At 34.0% G+C, this 22,396-nt stretch overlaps 1 protein-coding gene across 4 annotated transcripts; it reads right to left on the minus strand.

The window, feature by feature from the left end:
* Window positions 1-8,351: 8,351 nt before the first annotated feature.
* LOC128214410 (uncharacterized) lies at window positions 8,352-22,394 on the minus strand. 4 transcript variants are annotated; one of them, XM_052920873.1, is made up of 12 exons: window positions 22,200-22,394; window positions 21,186-21,271; window positions 19,576-19,631; window positions 19,350-19,417; window positions 17,919-18,880; window positions 16,726-17,283; window positions 15,819-15,874; window positions 14,615-14,667; window positions 13,229-13,350; window positions 11,944-12,876; window positions 11,556-11,629; window positions 8,352-9,732 (listed from the first exon to the last, which is right to left on the minus strand). In XM_052920873.1, exons 2-12 carry the CDS (start codon window positions 21,238-21,240, stop codon window positions 9,712-9,714), a joined length of 2,958 nt encoding a protein of 985 aa, XP_052776833.1. In that variant the 5' UTR covers window positions 21,241-21,271; window positions 22,200-22,394; the 3' UTR covers window positions 8,352-9,711. The 4 variants fall into 4 exon arrangements, with proteins under 4 accessions (XP_052776833.1, XP_052776830.1, XP_052776831.1 ...); XM_052920871.1 differs by lacking the exon at window positions 8,352-9,732 and adding an exon at window positions 11,153-11,332; XM_052920872.1 differs by lacking the exon at window positions 8,352-9,732 and adding an exon at window positions 11,223-11,395.
* Between the last annotated feature and the right edge of the window lie 2 nt (window positions 22,395-22,396).

Consider the following 22,396-nt stretch of genomic DNA (forward strand, 5'->3'; position numbering starts at 1 on the left):
AATGTTTGAGAATTCCAATTAGAAAACTTGATAATTGGGAAAGTTCCGATAAGAGGCAAAATATCAGTTTTAAAGTGAGGGATTTCAATTTGGAACGTTTAGGTAGATTTTGAAACTAGTCAATATAGTTCGTGCTATAATAATTCAATCATTTTCTTCTTTTTTATGTTGGTCGTTGTATGGTGTAGATTCGGGGATCTAGACGAGCTTCAAGCTGAACACGTACGACTTAACAAGTCGTCTTAGGGACTACTTCCTTTCTTTGCCGGACTGATGGTTATAGGTCTTTTTGGGAACCACTAAATCATACAAAGGAAACCAGAAAAACATGTCAACTCAATGCTCATATAAGGTGCGTGCAAGCCGGTAGGCAAATGGCGCATGTTTGATCGGGGTCTGACCTCTGTAAACCAAAAAAATCAATACGAAAACAACCGAGGTACATATAATACTTTTTGATCGGCATGTATGGATATTTTTGGCAATGCGTTCAAAATAGTTCTACCTTTGATAGAAAAATATGTTTCAATACTGAGCAACACAGTATGCCATTAAAACTATGTAAGCTAATAACAAATCCACAAAATATCGCTGAAACTAAGTACGGATGGAATGAGATTTAAACATATTAACTCAAATTTCACGTTACAATATTAACACCTCAACTTCAATTCCTTAAATGAACTGCCTTTCGGCAATTGCGGTTATCATCCGATGAACGCAACATCTTCGGATATGTTCGGATCGCAATTCATCGCATAACAATATACATGAAAATTGTTGATCTTGTTATTGTTTGTATTGTGTCAGCAGGTCCCGTAAAATATAAATCAACATTTTAGAAAGTGTTAATTTGTGATATGTTAAATGTATTGTTGCCATAAGTGTTTAAATTTTACGTTTAAAGGTGATTTCAAGTGGTTGATCTTTTCCCGCATTATTGTGACGTCATTTGATAAAATGTTTCCGGTTACAGTCGGGTCGTTTTATTTACAGAATGGGTAAGAAAGTATTACTGAAAGGTTTTCTTAAATGAAATGAAGTATTTTTTAACAATTTTTGAATGAAATAATGAACTATTGGTGTAAATATAAGTATTAAATTGCGGGATTGATGTCATTATCGGGGATATGAACGCAATTTGGCTGGTCAAAGCACGCGTGGTTACATCGATAAACTACGTTTGTTTGGGATAATTAGCTGTTAAAATGTTCAACGTGATCAGTAGTTACAATAATTGTAAATGTGATGACGGTGGGTGCTGCCATTTTGAATATTCAAAACTATTTGCAGTACGACCCATAAAACACAAACCAATACAGTACTAAGTCTGTACTGTCTTTAAATTCAAAATAAAAGAAGTCTACTTGGGCCAGTTGCGAGAGATTTTAAAAATTCAACAGAAAAAGGGCTGAAGTATATTTAAAAAAAGAAAAAGATATCTTAAAATTTCAAGAGAATATCTCGATAAAACCTCGAACAGTGTCCGGGAACTACTCGCCTACTGGTATATATGTCTATTTTGTATTTCGGTAATACGACTTACGTACTTCGTTTAAATTACTAATTGATCTCTTCAAAACAACTTACTAATGCGTTTAACTGACTTGTGTATTGTATACAGGGGCTTTAATAATTGTATTTTGTGGTAAGTATTGTGCGGTTGGTGGAATTACCAAAAGCATCCCCCCATCCGGCTTCCTAATCCCACCCCACGATATACAGTACCCTCAATTTGTAAGACACACTTTCCATTCCCTCCACCCAACACAATGAATTAATAGACTGTCAGCGCTCCGTGAGGTTTCAGGCCCTCGGAGTGTGACCAATCGAATTACTATGCACGGTCCTTAGAAAGGATTAACTCTGAGGACACTTGATAAAAATCTACGCTTAAAACTATTTTGTTTGTATTTTACAATATAAATCGATTATGATGGCTACAGTAAATTGCCGCTATGTTCAGATCCACTTTTTAAAAAAAAAATGAATAAAATTGGAAACATTACGTTTTTGATCGAGCTTACAACAAACAATTCAGTCGCATTCGCACATGAGAATCAGAACATAATTTAACGCTATATTGGAAACATTCATGCAAATTTATATGAAGTAAAATGTGTCTGCGTGCCATTGATACATATAATATCTTTGATAAATTGTTTATTAAGATTTCACAAAAGGAGATACCCTATTTACTTTATTTCTTATAATGTGATTTTTTTTATATGATATTAAAGTGAAACAAGCAAAACATATTGTTACTCTTAAGCACACTATTTCAAAGTAACAATTTATTGAGAAGATTTCTTCACTGTCCTAGTTCACACTTCTTTAATTATAAGTTATTGAATTTATTTGCAATTTCCGACATTTTTTCGGGTACCTTTATTTTCACTCCATGTTTTGTGTTAAGGAACACCCAAAAAAACAATGGTGATAAAAGACATTTTGTGTTATCCATCTTATTATCGAATGTACATAATTAGCCTCACTAAGACGTTTTGGGTGTACAATCTAATCTTTGTTATCATTTAAATTGTTATCATGTATATGAACCGCATCGGGCGATTTTAGGCCTTCGGACATACATTTGCATTAATTATTTTTATGATTATCTGAATAACATGACATATCAGGAGGTAATACTGAAAAATTCCTGATGATATCACTAATAATGCCTAAGATACATGTTTTCAAGTGGAGCCATGTATTGGGCATTTTTAATACTACATTTGACGTCACGCATATGACGTCATTAGGAAATTGTTTTACTTGAAATGACGTTCAACATAAACGTACTAATACTAAAGCCAGCTTAAAATGATAGTTGTTTTCCTAACACGGAATCTTCATGGAACATAAATAAAGAAGAAAATGATTATTCATTTTTGGACTAGGGCACCTGTGGCCTAGTTCATAGCGGTAAACACGCGATCTGCAATCAAGCCGTATCTTGGGGTTCACTGACGTAATGTATTCATACGCTGTATTTTAATTGGATTGCCGTTAGCGAATTTGAATAATCAAAGTTATACCAGAACTGATTACAATGAAAACATCCAATAAAAATAGATCTCCTAACAAGACAAGCTAATTGTATGTTCTTTTAATGAAGCACAAGAAATGGATACGTAGCGAGTGAGTTAATCGGGTTAACTACATGAATTTTCTTGCATACGGGTCAGATTAAATGCAATAAGAATATGAACATATTGGAAAAGAGCGCATCGACATTTTTCCGTTCAATGCTCTTTATTGATAGACTGGTAGCCGCTTTTTCTTTTATCCGATAAGAGACCAGTATCAGCTAACCACGGTGCCCGTCGCGCATTCGAAATGTCTTGTGGGTACGTAAACCGAATCAAGCGTGCGGTCTAAGTAGTAAACAACCAGGATATTTGGTTTTAAATAAAAGTATTGTTATCCTTTGTATAGAATGTTGGTATTAATTTATTAACAGGGCTGTTCTTTTTTTCGACATGATTTGCATGTTTCCGTGACATTTTTTTTTCAAATACAAAGTTTATTTTTTAACTAATCATTGCATGGCACTTAGCACTTTTTTTTTAAATACAGCATGATTTTTGGTATTGATTGTTTAAATACAATTAATGTAAAATAAAAACCATATGCCGCATACCTTGTGTTTTTGAGGAAAGTAAATTCGGGTACCAGTCTACTGTATTGACTCATTCACTCTGATCAGAGCGGCCGAATGATTCACACATGTACATGTTATCACTACTTCCGGATGCTGATGATGTGAATTTTATACGTGTTTTATTGAAGAAATTTATCAATGAAGTCGCCATTGAATGATTACCACCATCAAAAGGATTAATTGTCATCTTACCATTGGTAGCATGTTCAAGTTGACCGTAGAATTTCAAGCAATACAAGTTCGTTTGATAAAATCATGTGATTTCAATTTTGCAAAATGGAGATAAAGAAAGATCAAATATGCGCATGCTTATTTATGAAGTTTCATTCTAAATGAAGCCAAATGTATGAATATGTGCACAGCATCTGGCTTATGGCTATGATGAGTGTTTACCTATGTGCATAGAAAAGTCTTGGAGCCATTCTCAGTGTAAGTACATTTTGTTCAATGACATTGTGATAAATCATCGCCATTTGTGAAACAATCTTGCCTGCTCACTTTTAATTTCCACTTTTAATGCACCAGTCAATTGTTACCCCCCCCCCCCCCCCCACACACACACACTCTGGGTATACTAGGGAAAAGGGCAGTGTTTTCACCTTTCAGGCGTCCTCGCAGTGCCTGATAATTGCGGTGGTTTTGTCTTTCCGCAAAATAAGATCCTTGGGGTGCGAGGTTATTTCGCAGGGATTTTACCACCAGTTCGTTCCCGCAGGGCAGGGCAGGGATTTTTATAGGGGATTGGTTGGACAGAAAGTCAAAGTCACTTTTTGTTTCCTATCCAAGAATGAAAATCAATAATCAGTCAGAGATACAGTATGGTGATGCATTGTTGATAGATCAATATAAATTTGTGAAATATTTGAGGGAAAGGTATTTGGTTAAATAATTTACAAATGTAACTTTTGAGGGGTTTTTTAACAATGCAGTGCTGAAAATTGTGGAGAAAGAATTGAACTTGTATAAATCATCTGTCTTGTGGCATTTAGGGAACAAAATCAAAATCACCATTTTCAATAAAGTTCCCTTATCACCCAATGTTGTGGCATAGTGAAGTAATGAAGATTTAACCTCACAACAGTCTTTCTCAAATGCTGTCCAGGCTTTTTTATGCTTAAAAATAACTTACCTGGCGATGTCAGACCAGAAATCGTCTTGGCATGAGATTGGATTACTATGGATCAGTATGCACCAGTCAATTGTAACCACGACCCCCACATTCGGGGGTATACCGGGGAAATGGGCCGTGTTTTTACCTTTCAGGTGGCCCCGCAGTGCCGGGTCTTCGTGGAAAATATAGTGTGGATGTGGCTTAACCTAATGCCCCTTGGATGCTGGGGGGGCAACATTCCCCTAATGAAGCCTTAGTCCATCAGTGCTTTCAGCACTTTGATTGTATTTTTAATCAAGTGTACGGTTTTAAACACAAGACATGAATGCAGTCAAAATACATCGGGACGAAATCCATGATCGCTATGGAAAATAAGTAAACTAAGTCTAATTGTCATAAATTGTTAAGGAAATAATGCGCAATGACACACCTTTAAAAAGTTGAGAAAAAATTGATATACACAAAAAAACCCATTATTTTTGCACCTTTTATTAATGATTATTTAATAGTGTACAGTCAACATTAGAATAGTAATTGACAGCTTTTAAACCTATTATACATGTACAAATATAAAGAAGTGCTTAATAAGCTCGGCTGCATGTAGTGTTTTTTGACTTGCTACTTTATTTGATAATAAATCAGGTTCAGGCTTTATAGGCCCAGAAATTGTAAGTGTTTAAATCGCAAAAGAAAAAAACAACACCCCAACATATATGATTACATTACAGTCTCAGAGACAATGTCTGATAAAACCCCTAGGTCCACACAATGCTTTATTAAACAGATATGTACGGGAATATCCAACGTACGGTACCACTTACTCGACTACTCTTTCGATATATGGTCATGGGGGTGCTGAATTTAGAATATATTCTTGGTTTTTTGAATGTTTGTAATGCATTTTATCATTAAATTAACATAACTAAAACATACTGCGCCTTTAAGAAAGGCACTTGGTGGTGCCTTTTGAGTGCTAAAATAAGAATATACATTTGGTTTTGTTGAATGTTTGTTAGTGCTTTAGTGCCTAAATAGTATTCTTGAGGTTAAAACATGTCAAAAAGGTTAAGATAAGTCAATTGGATATGCATACCTTTCGATACGTTTAACCGTACCAAAATACTGGGGCTTTAAAAGCCATGAACTTATTCACACACATTTGTTTCCCATAAGATGCGAAAATAAACTTTTTCCTGGAAGGCACGACAAAAGGGTCACTCAAAATTTAAAAATAGTGCATGTGTACATGCATATGTCACTGTAAAATGTCTAAAACAGAACTGTGTACCTAAATTTGGCAACGCTGTTTTAAATATGAATTTAAATTTAGTTCATTTTAATCCTTCAACTGTTAACATGATGTATATATCATGTTAAATTCATTTATCATTTAAAATACTTAAAGATACTTTAAAAGTTTAAGAAATAATTGTTTTTATTCTTTTGCTGTATAGGTCTTAATGAAAGCAATATTTGAAGTCTCCATTTTAATCTAAACGACACATTTTTTTTTCATATTAAACGTTTTGCAGTAGTGTTTTAACTGCTTTTTGGTTATGTTATTTTTAACACACATATAAGAAATATATTCTTCGTGAGATTTTTATGCAGATGTAGTGTAAGAGTTGCTTGACTTCATTTAGCAACATCATTTAATCATTTATGTCTTGCTTTGTTTGGGTTAGGAATCATTTTGTTTCATTAATATACATCAAGTAATTGAGTAAACGTTTAACCACGGATTACCTCCATATTTAAATGGATTTTTGTATATTTTATTCAACTAAAATAATCATTATTGTTTTTGACATTCTTTTGTGTAATCACTATTGTTATATGATGATTTTTTATTTCGCTTTCTGTTTGTTACATATTCTTTATACGCATAGTAGCTCTTTTTAATGTATACACTATTATTGTGCATGTGTGTGTGTAAGTGTATATATTAAATAAATTGTCAACTACAGCAGAATTGCTTGTTAAAAACACGAGCTGAAAGACTTCCAAGTTGCATTAAAGGTATTCGCTCATGTTTTTGTAAAATGCACTTTTTTGTATGAAAAAAATTAAAGTGGAAAAATCATAAGGAATGTTAAAACTACGCTACCAAAAGCTGGAATCCTTCTGCAGCTGTCGAATTTTGCTCAAATGGCGCCTTTCAATACCACTTTTTCCATTAGCGTTTATACCTACAACGGTCATGAATAATTACGGCTTTGTTATTGATTTGTTGATTGGCCTAATCACGTAATGTTATCAATATATTGTTAAAAGGTCAAAATATTCAACACGTTTGTATAAGACCTAGTGGTGAAGGCATCAGTTTCCTATTCTCGCTTTAAACTGATTTGATCGCCATTATGATTTCAGATCAACGATAGCACATGCTCTTATTAGAAACATTTGACCATTGCACCTCCCTTATATATCTGAACACATCGCGAGGGTCTTGAAATACATATACTGGAGGCTTACCGAGTGTGAGGAAGATTTGAATACATAGCAGGGAGACAATGCTACCGTTGAGAGCAAGTGTAAGTTTTCTTCTTTTTCGAAAACGTACTGTTTATGTTTATTATACAAACTTTAAGATTTGAATCTAAAGTCACACTTTCAGAAAAAAATGTGAGCCCAGAAAACTGTCTTTTATATCTGAAATGAATGAATTAAGCGAGTTCCTTTGGAATGTGCGAGTCAAAAATTCAAGTGTTTACAACTAAATCGATCATTCAACTTTGCAAATACTTGTGCTTTTTACAACACGAATTTAATTGCCCTTTTAGAACGTTGCCAAAATAACAAAGCTACACTCAATCCAAATGTATTGATAACGTAATCATTCTTTTTCCTATAGCTGCGCAACGAATGAAGCAGTTGTACAATAGCTAGTTTACAACGGCAGTTACTCGTTTTTGGATATTTTATGGACTTTAAAAAACGCAACTGTTGAGAGTGCTGGGGTTCGTTTCAGAAACGTCAGGGCGATCGTTACCTGATGTTGGTAGTAATACCAAAAATACCGTTCGGCTTCATTTCAGAGACGCAACGTGTACCTGCTTTATCGTTAATTCTGATCGTAAACCTACGAGCGGCTAGAGACACTCGTAAACAAGATGGCTGATGGAGATTTTCTCCATATCAAAGTATAAACATATTAAATATACTTTGTACATATAATCGTACTGGCATCTTTAGAAAAACTATTATCAATATGTTTGAAACTCTATTTGACTGATGCTTAAACTTATTTAGCTTAGTACCTTGGCTTGCTATACATTGTGGACTTTTTCCGGTTGATCGGTCTATATTTTCTTCTATAGTTTTCAGTGTGTATGTATAATTGCTTTCTTACGTTACTAAAGTCTAACATTTAGATATAAATTAAAGTAATTAGCATTATTTCAAACATATCTATAAAGCTTAAAAATAGTGAGAACACAACGTCTTTGTTAAGGACACGGTCATATCCTTTTTGAAACCTATTTAGGTAATTGAAAACAAATAGAAGAGGTCACAGTTACCAATAACTTGACGTTTTACTTTTTATTCATATAAGTAAACACATATAATGTGACACGTCATCTTATACTAGAATAGAAACATTGGGAACTTTTGATATAACTAATAATATACTCGTATATACATGTGTTCCTATCATTCAACAACTATGTATGAATGTTAGAATGTCATTGAATGACTTCTTAATTTCGTTGCAGTGATATTTGAATTCATTTTGAGATGCCCTGTTTTCATTGAAAATGCGACGACATTTGCGGAAACAATTGCAACGAAATTGAGATATGTATGTTCAATTTAATTCAATTCAATTTTATAGCTCCGTTATATAAAATATGTGTATTTAGAAATAGTTTATACATGACTTAATCACATAACATGGGCTACAATTCTGCCAATAACTACTAAAGCATATCAGCAAGGTCCATGTATTCTTGAATGAAAGAGGTAGTAAGGTATTATAGTCGACTTTGTCCGGCATATATATTATTTGAACTATCTAGACATATTGCAAACAGTAAAATGGATGATAACAGCACAACTGTATTGTTTTCGAAGCGAAATATGTATTGGTGCCTCAATTAGTTTCATTGTTAACATAGATAAAGTCAACTTATACAATAACAATGCAAGTAATAATGTCACAATTTTCTAGTCAATATAACAGTTGTCGTTACACACTCACTGACGGCGTGGTCTTCTTTATTAGACGAATGAAATGGACAGTATTGACAAACAAAAACATTGTCAGTATAACTGCGACACCATGCAATTTCTTGATTTTGCATAATTTGCTGATAAACATATTTGCTTGAAGGTAATAAATGAAGAAATGGAAGGTTGAAGTATTCAAAAACGAACAAAATCCGTGTCTGTAATTACCCTTTTTTTCCACATGCGTATAATAGTTGCTTGATAGTTCGTTTTCACATCAACTTGCAAGGCATAATGATGAATTAATTCATACATGCCTATTGAGATAATGACAACCGTATTTACAAAGATTGCTGCAAAAACCTTTAATGAAACCGTATCGTGCAGATACCAAATATTCACCGTTTAATTGATACAGCAATTTCCGCCACTGTCGTTCGTTGGGAATGACATGAACGGTTACATTATGACAAGAGCCAAATAAGTCCAAGTGTTGCATGCACTGCATTTTGCAATTTTATCTGCTAATTGCCAAATGCAATTCGGAGTAAAATTAAAGCGATAATAATACATGTGTTGATACATATGTGCGTAGGTTTCGATGTAAATGTATCAATGCTATTTTAAAGGGTCACTATACGTGGAATAGCAAGGGAGCACAGCACGTCTTAGATTACTTAAAGCAAACAATCACATTAAATGATACATAAGAAATGTTGTTTAGTTACACACAGTTTATAAGCCATTGATCATTCATTCCATTAGTTCATTCAGGTAAAGAAGGTAACTGAAAATACAAAAATAAGTAAATAATGTACATGCCAAAAAACAAAACATTTTGATTGAACAAATGATGGCAATGCATACATTACACAAATAGAAAACTATATTATACACAAATGGTAATAAGATGCATGAATATCACACTTGCAAGGAATATCTCTTTTAACCTATACTTCGAGTTTCCAACAATAATCTGTTATAGGAATCTGACAATTCAATTCATTGCTTTTAGAAATTTGTGGGGTTAAAGAAAAGGTAAACATGTCATGTTTCACAAATTATTTGCTGGGTTTTGTTTTCAAAACAGGATAAAACAAGGTTGTTCTAAAAAAGGTTATGATCTTGAGAGGCGTGTTCACGTTCTGGCGAGTGTATTGACTTTAACGGTATAAATACAAAACTCAAAATTCGAACCGTGAACCACAAGTTGTCTTATTGCCTTTTTATAAGTTGAAATACAAACATCACTCATACAAGATAGAATGCACGTTACAAATTAATTTGGCATACATTGTATATGTTCATACCCTGTTAATACGCCAGAGTCAACTCGACAGTTTAATATACGTAATTCTGGGTTAGCCATTGCATATATAAATAAAATCATATTCTAATACAGTATATGCTTTTGCCTACTTAAGTAAGATGTTGCATTTTAGTTGCTTGACAAGTATACAAACACCAATTAAATATTTTTGAGACTGACATATTATTATGATGCCTGCCAATGAAATTGTTAATTTTTAATTACTCGACGTGTCCTAATGTACAATATTTATATGAAAAAAACTATAGCACAATAGTCGAAAGTTTAAACACAAACCCGGTTAATGACACAGTGACAACGGCAAAAACAAAGAACACAAAACAAACATTCTTAGACCAGACAATAAGTAGTTGTTCGTGACAGATATGTATGTGCTTTTGACTAAAAATAAAATAAAAAAACCTTGAAACATGTATAACGAATAATTCTTTAAAATAAATAACGCTCCATGGATAGAAAAGGTATGTATTGACTATTTGAAAGCATCTTTACATTGTTGCTATTGAACCTGTTAATTTACAATCACATGACGTATAAATGAGAAATCTTTTAAACAAAGAGTGGTCACATTTTAGCTGCACTAAATATAACTCAAATTGGCATTTAAATCTTATAAATGCACGAAATACTATTACCGCATACACGGTAATTCTTTTTAAGACTGAACGAAGCATGCACGGTTCTTCTTTTTAGGACTGGATGAATACTACACGATTCATCGCTGTAAGGTAAAACAAATCATTACAGCGTTCATTGTTGAAAGACTAAACGAAGCATACACTGTTCTTCGTTTTAACACTGAACAATTCATACACCGGTCATCGTTGTAAGACTGACTGTTGCATCTGCTTAATAGCTGTAATAATTTCCTGTTTTGACTTTTCCATGTTAGTGTTAAGATCAACTATCATTTTATACAAAACATCTAGTTTATGTTGGTCGTCTTGTCTTGTTTCTTTTTTAAAATGTTTGAGATGAGGTACGTTAAGGGCACCCAGTATAGCAGTAATTGGGGTTACCGCAAATGTACCCACATCAGTTGATCCTTCCAACATACCTATACAAACAAGGTCTCCACAATAATTCATGAAAAAAACAAGCGCCCCTGAATCTCCAGGCTCTGCGAATGAAGGCATAAATGGAATATTTTCCACTTCGAATTGATTTTGAAGGGACACAATTACGTTATTTGCTGAACACGTGCTACTGTAATTTCTAACATGTAGAAAGTTCTGGTTGTGCAATAATCTGCCATGCGTTAAGCTTGTTGAACATCCTACCTTAAAGCATTCACCTATGTAGGGCATCATTGATTCCGTTGCAACTATTCCCGTTTCGAACTTAAAATCGGGGGCTGAGACATGAAATATAAATACGGAATATTTATGCAAATAAAATGGTAATAAATGTGTAATTAAAAGTGAAAGTGACATTTTGGTTTCAATTTTGCGCAAACACTACACATCTCCGATTATAGATTATTTTGTATATAAATTGCACCATCTACTGTTTTGTCAAGTTGCACTTTTATTGGAAAAAAGCTCACAAACAGACGCTGAAATAACGGACAGAAGGACGGATCAATGGGTCTTAAGACATGATGAGAAATACAGTAGGTCGGAGATATTTGTTAATATGCTTGGCTCCATAAATATAAACAGAACACACCTTGTAAAACGAAACTGCCGTCCACATGGTGTATGTCGTCTATTTTCATCAAAGCTATTTCAACACCTACTTGGCCTGCTATGTTGTCAACCTCAGTATAAAATATCTCTACCAAATTCCCAATTGGCATTAAGGAATTTTTCTGGTATACAGGGTTTAATCGACCTTCAGGGGATACTTCTTTTCTTTCTTTTAAGTAGTTAAATTCTGTATTAGTTAAAAGACAGTGAGCGCACGAAATGCAGCACAATCCATGCTTTGGGTGGTCAACGAACCCTCCAAGAGTGCCAGCAATGCCAGCTTCAGGTCTGTGTATAAGACTACCCATTTGCAATTTTGTGTCGTTTAATAGACGGAACGCACCGGATCGAACATCAATAGCTATGCCACCATATTGTGTTTCAAATGCTTCTTCTTCAATTGGTATATATCCTTTTGCATGTACATAGAGAACGATACATGTCTGTCGTATCAGCAAACACATGTTTCGGCCACATGTTTTCCTTCTAGTCGACCTTGCAGTAATAATTCCAAGTTTTCTGTGTTCTTTCATCAATTGTGAACCATATTTAGAAATACATTGTTTCACTCTGACTTGGTCTTCTGGTCCAATACATGCTTTCTCAAAAACGGTTTCCTGTCCTTTTGATTGATTACATTCAGATGCGAGTTGAACTTCATACCCTAATATACGCTTTTTCTTACATGCAACAACTATATCTAAATCCTCTACAGTCACTACAAAGACAACTCTGCTTGGTGAGTCCGGTCTATAAGCGGCGTAAACATCACTGATTGCGCATGATGTTGAGGCGATGCAGAAACATATTCTCTGGCAAAAGTAAAGACATTCATGTGATTTCCTTCCGCGTCGCTCACAAAGTTTGTCTAGTTGCAATCGGTCAGGAATGGTATAACGGATCCCTCTTTGATCTAAGAAATAAGGTACAAGAACACAATGATTTTATCACCGAACGTACAGTGCGATCGGTGATATATTATTTGGAAGAAACCGTAAGAATGGATATGTAATGATAAAGCTTTTTTCAATAATCATGTAAATACTTTCAATTGAATGTTTGTCACTAACGGATTAAGTTTATTGATAAGATGTCCTCATAATTTTACCAACCCTGATGAATAATTGTGCCCTTAGACATTGTTACGCTTATCAAATGTTTAAAATACTATCATTTACAAATGTTATTACTAGCTGTACATAGATGTTTCTTTATAAACAAAACGATCCCGAGAAGTCGAATAACCACATATTGCTATAACTTACAAAGATAGAAGTTCGTTCTTATGGAATCAATACTCATGCATTGATAAGGTGTATGTCCGAAAATGCTTAACTTTGCCTCAGAAAATGCAAACTGTCCCTCAGGGTTCTGGCAACACACACTTCTAAAATGTAGAAATAAATAATGATTCGAACAAAATATGTTTAATTCAAAAGCATATTCCACCGAGAACATCGGTTATATAATAATCACTTATTAATTATGAGAATTTTAATCATTAACTAACAAGTTCTTTTTTAACAACCTAGACAACACAAAACAACAGTGATAAGCTTGCATAAGTCATATGCGGGACATATTTAGAATGTTGTCATAATTTATAATTTTTAAAGTGTTGTAACAGTGGATACCGAACGAGTTTAAGATCTAGAAGTAAAGGTAACAAAGGAATGACACTTAAGGTATCAGTTTACATACTCGATATATACAGCAGACTCGGGGAAGATCATTCACTAATTAAATGCATACATTAGAAACTACAGGGACAGACCCTGTTACCCACATGTTCAAACTATTAACGCATTGCACGCAGAATGATTTAGGTCTGAAAGAGGTGGATTTGAAAGTTGAGTACACATATTTAAAGTATTAAGGTTTCTCAAATGACGTTCGTCGAAACATTGTGCGATCAGACCTCGATTTTCTTAATCACCTCTTTCAGACCTAAATCATAATCCGTTAGTGACAGTTTGTAATATTTAAAGTATGGTGTACGACAATAGGTCAAGCAAATCGAGGTCTGATCGCACAATGTTTCGACGAACGTCATTTGAGAATTGCAGATAGGTATATATCCCCCAAGTATGTACTTTTATGTTATGTTAATGGCCTCTGATAATGAACACCAGTACAGGGTTTAACCCGGGAAACGGACTCAATCGGGAGTCTACAAGCTTATTTTGTATAATGTTTTTTACTTCAAGTACACGAGCTCACGTGCAAATAAATGAATCCAGTAGAAGCAACAAGCAATGTACTCCAAATAATTTATACTCATTACTCAGACAGTCATCTGCCACAGTCGCTAATGCCATGCATATTAAAATATCGCAAATAAATAAATTTTGGGGTCATGGCTCTAGAAAAGTCATTCAGAAAGATCGTTCATTGCGGGCTTAAACACGTTTTTGTGATCAAAAGCTCAAAAGCTCACACTTGTCTTGGAAGATTTATGCTCCTTTATGGTCAGGTTTAATCGTGCATTGAATCACTATAATTACGAAAGAAAGTTAATGTGTAAAACGGTTTGATGCATACTATATTTGTAACTACATGGACGTTCGTTATAGCCTAATAAAGAATCGTTTAAAGTCACAAATTTCAAAAACCTGACAGACACTCAACCAGTAAGATTCAAGACAATTTACCTTATGATAGAAATGGCATCAGTTCGAGAAGACACTTGCAATGCTAACACGTCCTGAAACATAGCGAAGTGATAATGGTTGAACCATTACAGAACATTCAAAACATTGATCAATCAAAAAGCTCGAATTACTTATACTTATGATAACACCCCGTTTTACTTTTTCACGGCACAATCGGATCGTTAGGATTAAACGTCGATTAAGCCTATCTTCCGGGTAATTCAAAGCTCGACTGACTGCACTTCTGGGTTTCTTTAATTGATCGATAGTACTCGCCGAAACATTTGGTTTCATAATAACACAAGGTATTGATTTTTACTTATTATACCGTATACGAGTTACTATTTATGGCGATATCTTAAAATAAGAACCATCTGAACAAGTCTTTATGTCAATTCTCAGTATTATTAAAAAGTAATCCATGGTACAAACTGGATGTTGCACGAGGATTATCGTTTATACAGGTCGAGTACAATGTCACGCATGATATCATTTTATTAAATCAGAATCAATTCAGGACGAAAAAGATGAAGTTTGATTTTTTTCAATTCTGGTAAGCTAACACTTTCTTACCCACGAGTATTTGAATACTTAAATGAACGTACTTAATAAACAGCGCTTCTTTGTTATTTTTTTGTTCTTTACGAAATTCGTTTCAAAAATAAGGGAGAAATTGAACTGATAAGCAATATGTGGACATAAAGCATGTAATAAACTAAAAGTCATCCCTATCCCTATAAATTTCCATTGATGATATTATTTAGTCGATCGAGTACCTCAAGGTGTTCGTGTAGACGAGTTGATCTTGAATACAAAATAACGCACCCGGGTATGCAACAACCTACAGACAATCAAATATGACCACCGCGCATACGTAAACATTCGATTGTATAATCAGTTAAAATAAAAAGTAATTAGGTCTTTAAAACGGTCGCTGCGAATGTGCTCTCTTTATTGTGAACCAGCTCCTATAACACTATACAGTAAACGAAACACATACTAGATTGATTTAGCTAATACTTTTTTATTTATTTAATTTGGTCCAAAAGATTGAATTGAATTTAAAATACGGGTACTTTTAATATATAACTTGAAACGAATCATTTCAATATGAAAAGCGACAACAATCCATATAATAGTTTTTTTAGATCTAACTATATTTCACATTGGGTACAAATGCTAAGGTGAGCTTAAAATAACTTACCGGGAACCCTTTCAAAACCCAACTCAATTGAATCTCAACGAAGAACTCTGAGGTACCTGTTTGGACGAATGTAAGCATTAATATTGTATAAATATAGTTAATATAGAATTTACAAAAAATAATAATGCGTTACTGCTGCAACTAGGGTATACATGATAGGACTCTTTCCTGATGTCCGTTATCACCTCGAGCTGTTTGTATTATAATGGGTATACAGTAGTAAAGTAAAGTAAAGTTAACAATTAACTGGAGGTTTTGTAGAAAATAGGAAAATAGAATATCAGGAAGCGAGTTTAAAGCGCATTGGTACTACAATATACACATTTCTTGTTCCATTAAGGGTACACAACTCATGGATCATTTAAACCATTGGACAACTCTATTGTTGCCATGCATTTTCTGCATGAATAAGACCAAGGCCATGCAAAATTAATTCCACGTTTAATGTCATCGACTAAGTAGGTTTTCAGCCTTCCGAATAAAAAAACAACAATTTACCAAAATATATATAAGGCCATGAAATATGGTTTTCTAGAATGTAATACATCCTTTAACACTGATCTACGTCAACGGAAATTTGAGATAAAGGCCATGTAGATCATTAAGATAATTCTGCTATTTATGTATGAAGTGTATGTGCCTCGACCTGTATTGTAAAATCTTAAAAGAAAATGATTTGTTGTAGATTTGTCCTTTTGTTAGGCATTTCATTTGTTTTGTTTCATCCGGGTGGGTCATTTCTTAAAGTATAACCTGACAATAAACATATAGTTTGTTATATATTGCCTAATTTGGTAAAGGATGGATATAAATATGAATTTTTAAGAGTACATTTGATCCTATCATTAAACAACTGCGTAAGAGAGCAAGGCAGTAATATGAATGGTAACAAAAGCGTGAAACTTACGTCGTTTTGAAGAGCTGTTGTCAGGTGTCGGTTTTTCTGGGTATGAATGTGTGTTTACCCTAATCTGAACTTCTGACACTTTGTGTCCAAACATCAGTAGTTGTTTGCCCTCAACCCGGTCAGATTTCGAACAACAGTCGTCCTTTGTTTGAGATAATTCAAATTGTGCAATGATTGTATCATCATTTATGACATTGATAGCGATGTTCGTTTCAATCGGGTACAATCTGACCAAAACTGCCGGATCTTTGTCGAAAAATAAGTAATCGACATTTCTTGAATTCTGATTCGAAGCAAGAATGGTTTCAAAAATGATCACAAAAACGACTTTTGCAGATTGTAACTCATACTCCTTGGGGTTTCCGCATTCGATAAATCCAGCTTGACGCCAAAATTGTCGACGTTCGACTGTTTTACAGCTTAAGCAACATTCAGTTACGATACATTTTATGTGGTGCAAAGGTTTCACAAAACAAATTAAATGTATCTTCCTTCCTGTCTCCGTGTAATCAGGTTGCAATTTTGAACCGGTGTGATGTTTTGCTAGTGTTGCGATATCTGGAAAATTAAAATCCACATGTATTATAAATAAAGTAGAGAGAGTTTTGAATATCATTTCTCATTCAACTCATAAATAAGCTAGTTTTCTAACAGTTTCATTAATAATATAGCTAAATATTGATGCATGAGGCCCATATATAATTTTGTTTCACTTGAAAGAGTATGTCAAGCTAAAATCTAACATGCTCAATACAAGTAAATATTACTTAATACACTGTACACAAAGTTTGTTACATCATTTCACAAGAATTGAACGGCCAAAACAGCTTGTTTAGTATATTATCCATCATTTTATTTAACAAAACAAGATTTCACAAGGCATAATACTTATCTTTAAAACATTTTTTTTTGTCGAATACATTCAACATAAATAAAAATGTAAAGTTTTAATGCACATCACTTGTACTTCCGAATGGTTTCGGGTAACAAATTTCATCTTAGGAACAATCCGATTTGGAAATGATCATTGCCGATAAAAAGCCCATTGGAAATAAGGAAATATATTTAACCTTTATATAAAGTTTCTTATATAAAGTCTCGAAGACCTCAATTGGTTATTAAAAAATATGTTCAAGAACTAAACACGAATTAGTCATTATGGACAAATATGAATTTAATAAAACAAAAACTACCATTTTCCCCGTCTCTGTTATTACGAACGGTATTGGTTTTTTCCTCAGCACTGATTACATTGTCCATACCAGCGTTTCTACATCTGTCGGATGCATCAATTGCTGAGTTGCGCTTCAAATCACGCCGTTGAACAATCTGAATGTTGAAATGATAGATTTCGTGCTGGTGTATGTTAATGTCTATTACTTCTCCATTTTTCCAGAAAGTTCCTGGGTTGAATTTGATAGTTTTGTTTATTCCAACGACGAAATGTTTTTCCAATTCTCGATTCGTTTTTTCAGTAAAATCAACTCTGGTATCACTAATTTTTGAATGAATTATTTCACTGCAAAACTGTTCCTCGCATCCTTGGGAATGTCGTTCCTGGCGGCGAGTTTCTAATTGCGTATCTAAACAACATTCGACGAAAATAATGCATTGTCCCTTTGATTTGCCTTTCAAAAATCCGATAAAACGGATAGGTACTGTGTCTTTCCCTTCCTGAGGTTTGATATCACCTTCAGAACCATCTTGATAAGTTTCTGAGTTGCGTCTATACTCACGTTCGTGATCAAATTGAATGCTAAAGTGGCATAGTTTGCGCTGCTGTTTGTATATGTCAATAATTGCTGCATTATTCAAGAGGTGTTCTAAGTTGATTTTGAGAACTACGTTTCTTCCGATAAAATGAATTTGGTATGTCTGCTTCGTTGTATCAGTGACATCGACTCTAAAAGTGTCACCAACTTTTGCGTGAATTATGTCACTGCAAAACTGTTCTTTAAGGCCTTGGGATTGTCGTTCCTGTCGGCATCTTTCCATTTCCGTATCTAAGCAACACTCGACAAAAATGTGCCTTTTCCTTTTGGACTTGCATTTCCAAAATCCCATGAAACGGATAGGTACTGTAGTCATACCGACCTCAGGCTTTCTATCACCTTGAGGAAAACTTCGGCGCGTTTCTACTGGTCGAACAGATTTGCTTTGTTTAAATAAAAAGAGAAGTACATGTTTAAATTTTATCTTTAAACATAGTAATCTCGTTCAATAACCAATTCCAAAGGAAAATAGCTCATTCATGGTCCTTCTTATCAAACATATGTGTTATATCATCTATTTCGGAACTTATAACAATATTGATTCATTCCGGAAATGTTAAAAAGAAAAAGAATAACTATTTTTGCCAGTATTTCACTAAAATCTGGACGTAACGATATGTTATCGTGCGATCGATGATAAGAACGCACGATTATTAAAACCGGATGTCAATACATGGTGGAGGGACTGTCAATGAAACGCGTCTACAATAGCAGAATAATTCTTACAAATACGCAAAGCAAAGTTGGAAAACATTTGTTGCTGTTAAAACGACTTTTTAATAACAGCCGAAATACCTTAATATTTGTTTCCCGATAATGATCATATTATACGGCCGGGCGGTGTCCACTTACCTTTTGATCCGGTGTTCTTCCTGTTTTGTAATCATAATATGTTTTGACCTCTCTAAAGTTTGTAATAGCTGCAATAGAGATTTATGTTTTAATCAATCAAATTATTATATATATATTGAATATCATTATCATAGTCTATGTCACAAAATACAGTTAGGATAACATAGAACATTTCCCTACATTTTTTTCAAACCTCTTATAACTTTTTGTTAATAAAAATCCTTACGATTTTGATATCCATCGTTTTGGTGTATGTTTCTTCATCAGTTTGTCCTGCCCTTACTGCAAAGTAATTACATGTAGATTAAAAGGCATGTAGAGCATGGCCACACGTTTATAGAAGCGCAAAGATTAATATGTAAATTAAACAACTTTAAAATCGTATGTAGACATACAAAACAGATATAGCATATATAGATAAGTTTGAGCCGTCGTGTGTCTTCCCTATTTTGGGTAAAGTAGTAAAATTTCTAAGGAATATAAGATCTATCAAATGTATCTCTTCTTGTCTGTTGCTAGAACGGATACATATCAAACATTTGGGTGTTTTGTATTCTTTTTTCCTAGTTTTGTTTTGTCACAGGCACAAGGACAACATGGGACATAGCAAAGTTAAAGCTCGCTTTATTTGGTTCATCTTATTGTTGGCTCTTTGGTTGACAAAACAGAGCAAAATGAGGGAATTTGTCGCGAAATCGAATAACTTTCGACGATATTCTACCCTTTTTGCTTATTCAGCTTTTTTGATATTTTTTTTAGTTTTCAATAAGACCGGCCTTGGGGCGTTAATTTAGTGGTACCCAATCGGCCTGATTTCTTTATATACGATAGCAGTACGCTAACATCCTACAAGGGAAAACCATTGGTCGAATCTGAAAGAAACACTCAATTTATTCTTAGATTGTCTTGGAACTTTTTAGTTATGCAATCCGTTTTGCGATATAAACATATATGACCAAGACGGCTTGTGCTGTCAATTGACTGTATTATGTTGAGCTTGGACGAATTTCTCCGCAGCCCGGAGAGCAAATTCTTGAGTTATTAATGGAAAGTTCTCAGCTATATATAAGCTACAATGTCGCGGACACAACAGCTCTTGGCTCGACTGGTTTGTGGAATCAGCGAAACATTGAGCTGCAATATCTCTGCATCTGCTCGGTTGTTTTGAGCAGTCGATGTACTTCTGAAAACTTCCAAGCGAGTCCGTTCGTTTACGTCTTGCAGTAACTTTTTCAACACCAGTATCGCACCTATATAACGAGGGACGCCCGAGCAAGGCCATGAAAACCTGCCCCCTCCCCTGTAGCAGTTATGGTTTAAGCATGATTTTTACTTTAATTAATGAAAATCTTAATGTTACTGCTACAGTATATAAACAACAGACCATTATCTACCAGATCTCTAACATCACACCGCCAGGCTGCTTATGCCACCAATCCGGCAGACTGATATTTGTAAAAAAATATGTATATAGTTCAAAGAAGCCTAGTTCACGCCGCTATGCCGCTTGGTAGTACTTTACGTATATATAAATAATACGGCCGCTTATCGTCTACAAATCATGATGAATCGAAGATTTTTTAAATACATACGACACTAAGTAAAACAGTGGTTGGTATTAATGTTTGCGTTTTTATATTTATGCGAAGGTCATAATGGATTGTGGGTATGCATAACAATATATATATAGAAGTTATAAACAACGCTAGTAACATTCTAATATTGATGTTTACCTCTAGTTTAATTAACTTAATAAAACATAAGAAAATAATTGACAACAAAAGCAACAGCACAATGTACATTAACAAATTAAAATAACATGCACCTAATGATTACCTTTGCTTATTCGGGTTTGGGATTCTACATAAAGATACTGGTTCGCTTTCGGCATGATTGCATAATTCCCATTTTGACCGAGAATGCTGTGTAAAGGAAATAGTTAACATTAGTCTGTGTGTAAAAAGCGTTGATATACATAAAATACGAAAACACAGTGGAATTGAATACGACTGATAACGTCTAGAAGTACAATAAAGGTTGTACTGTGTAGTAATTTATCATGTGAGTTTGGTTTGAGGTCACCAAACTTGACAAGGGGTTTCCTCACACCACAAGGCCACACTCTCGCGTAACATCGTGCCAACGAGAGTGATTAATATAATGTTGATATAGCTTGTTTTACAATCGTTGTAAAATAAATAAGTTTAAACTAAATCGTTTGTACAATGTTCTCCCTCCGCATTCATGGAACAGATGTGATACCATTATAACCTACTGTATTATACCATGATACATTTAAAAAATAATCAATGATACTAATACCATAGTTTGATCTCGAATTTGGGCTAGAGCATGTTTATTATACAATTATACATATTTCGTACCAAATCTAAAACACTTTTTTTCTAATATAATGAGATAAAAATCTATTTGTCAATTTTAATTCCTTTTTCTCGCACTTTTAATAAGATTCAAATTGATTGCAAACAGATCATAATCAAAAAGAGTATACGCTCTGTTCAAGAATGGGTCTGTAAAGATATTGCGTAAATTAAGGAAGAAATTTGCGTTAATCATCTCTGAAATTGTGAACATATATTACGCGTTAAACAAAACGTGTTTTCAAAATAAAGGAAACGAATTTCAGGGGAAATTGTGCAGAGAAAATCAAACGATCAAAATTGAAAATCTTCTCACTCGAGGCGGCCATTCTAGTGCCTGTTATCAAAAAAATAACCGCCAGATAACCGCCTCTTACTGAAAAGAACTTACTATTATCTTCACAGATACGCATATTTAGTCTGCATTTACATATGATTCAGATAAATGTATAAGAAGGTGTCCTCTTACCTTCTGAACGCGATTTCTTCTATAGGTTTGAGTAATAGTTTTGTACTCTTATCTTGTTTTGACCACTTTCCTTTTTGTAATGGCTGCAAAAGAGATTTATACTCTAAATAAACTTTTCCAAGAACAACAATTTGTTAAATCTTTATGTTTAATTAAGATAGAGAAAATAACATTTTCCCCCTATATTTGTCATTTAA

Source organism: Mya arenaria, chromosome 13 (assembly GCF_026914265.1).
Source record: "Mya arenaria isolate MELC-2E11 chromosome 13, ASM2691426v1".
In the NCBI taxonomy this organism is placed as follows: domain Eukaryota; kingdom Metazoa; phylum Mollusca; class Bivalvia; order Myida; family Myidae; genus Mya; species Mya arenaria.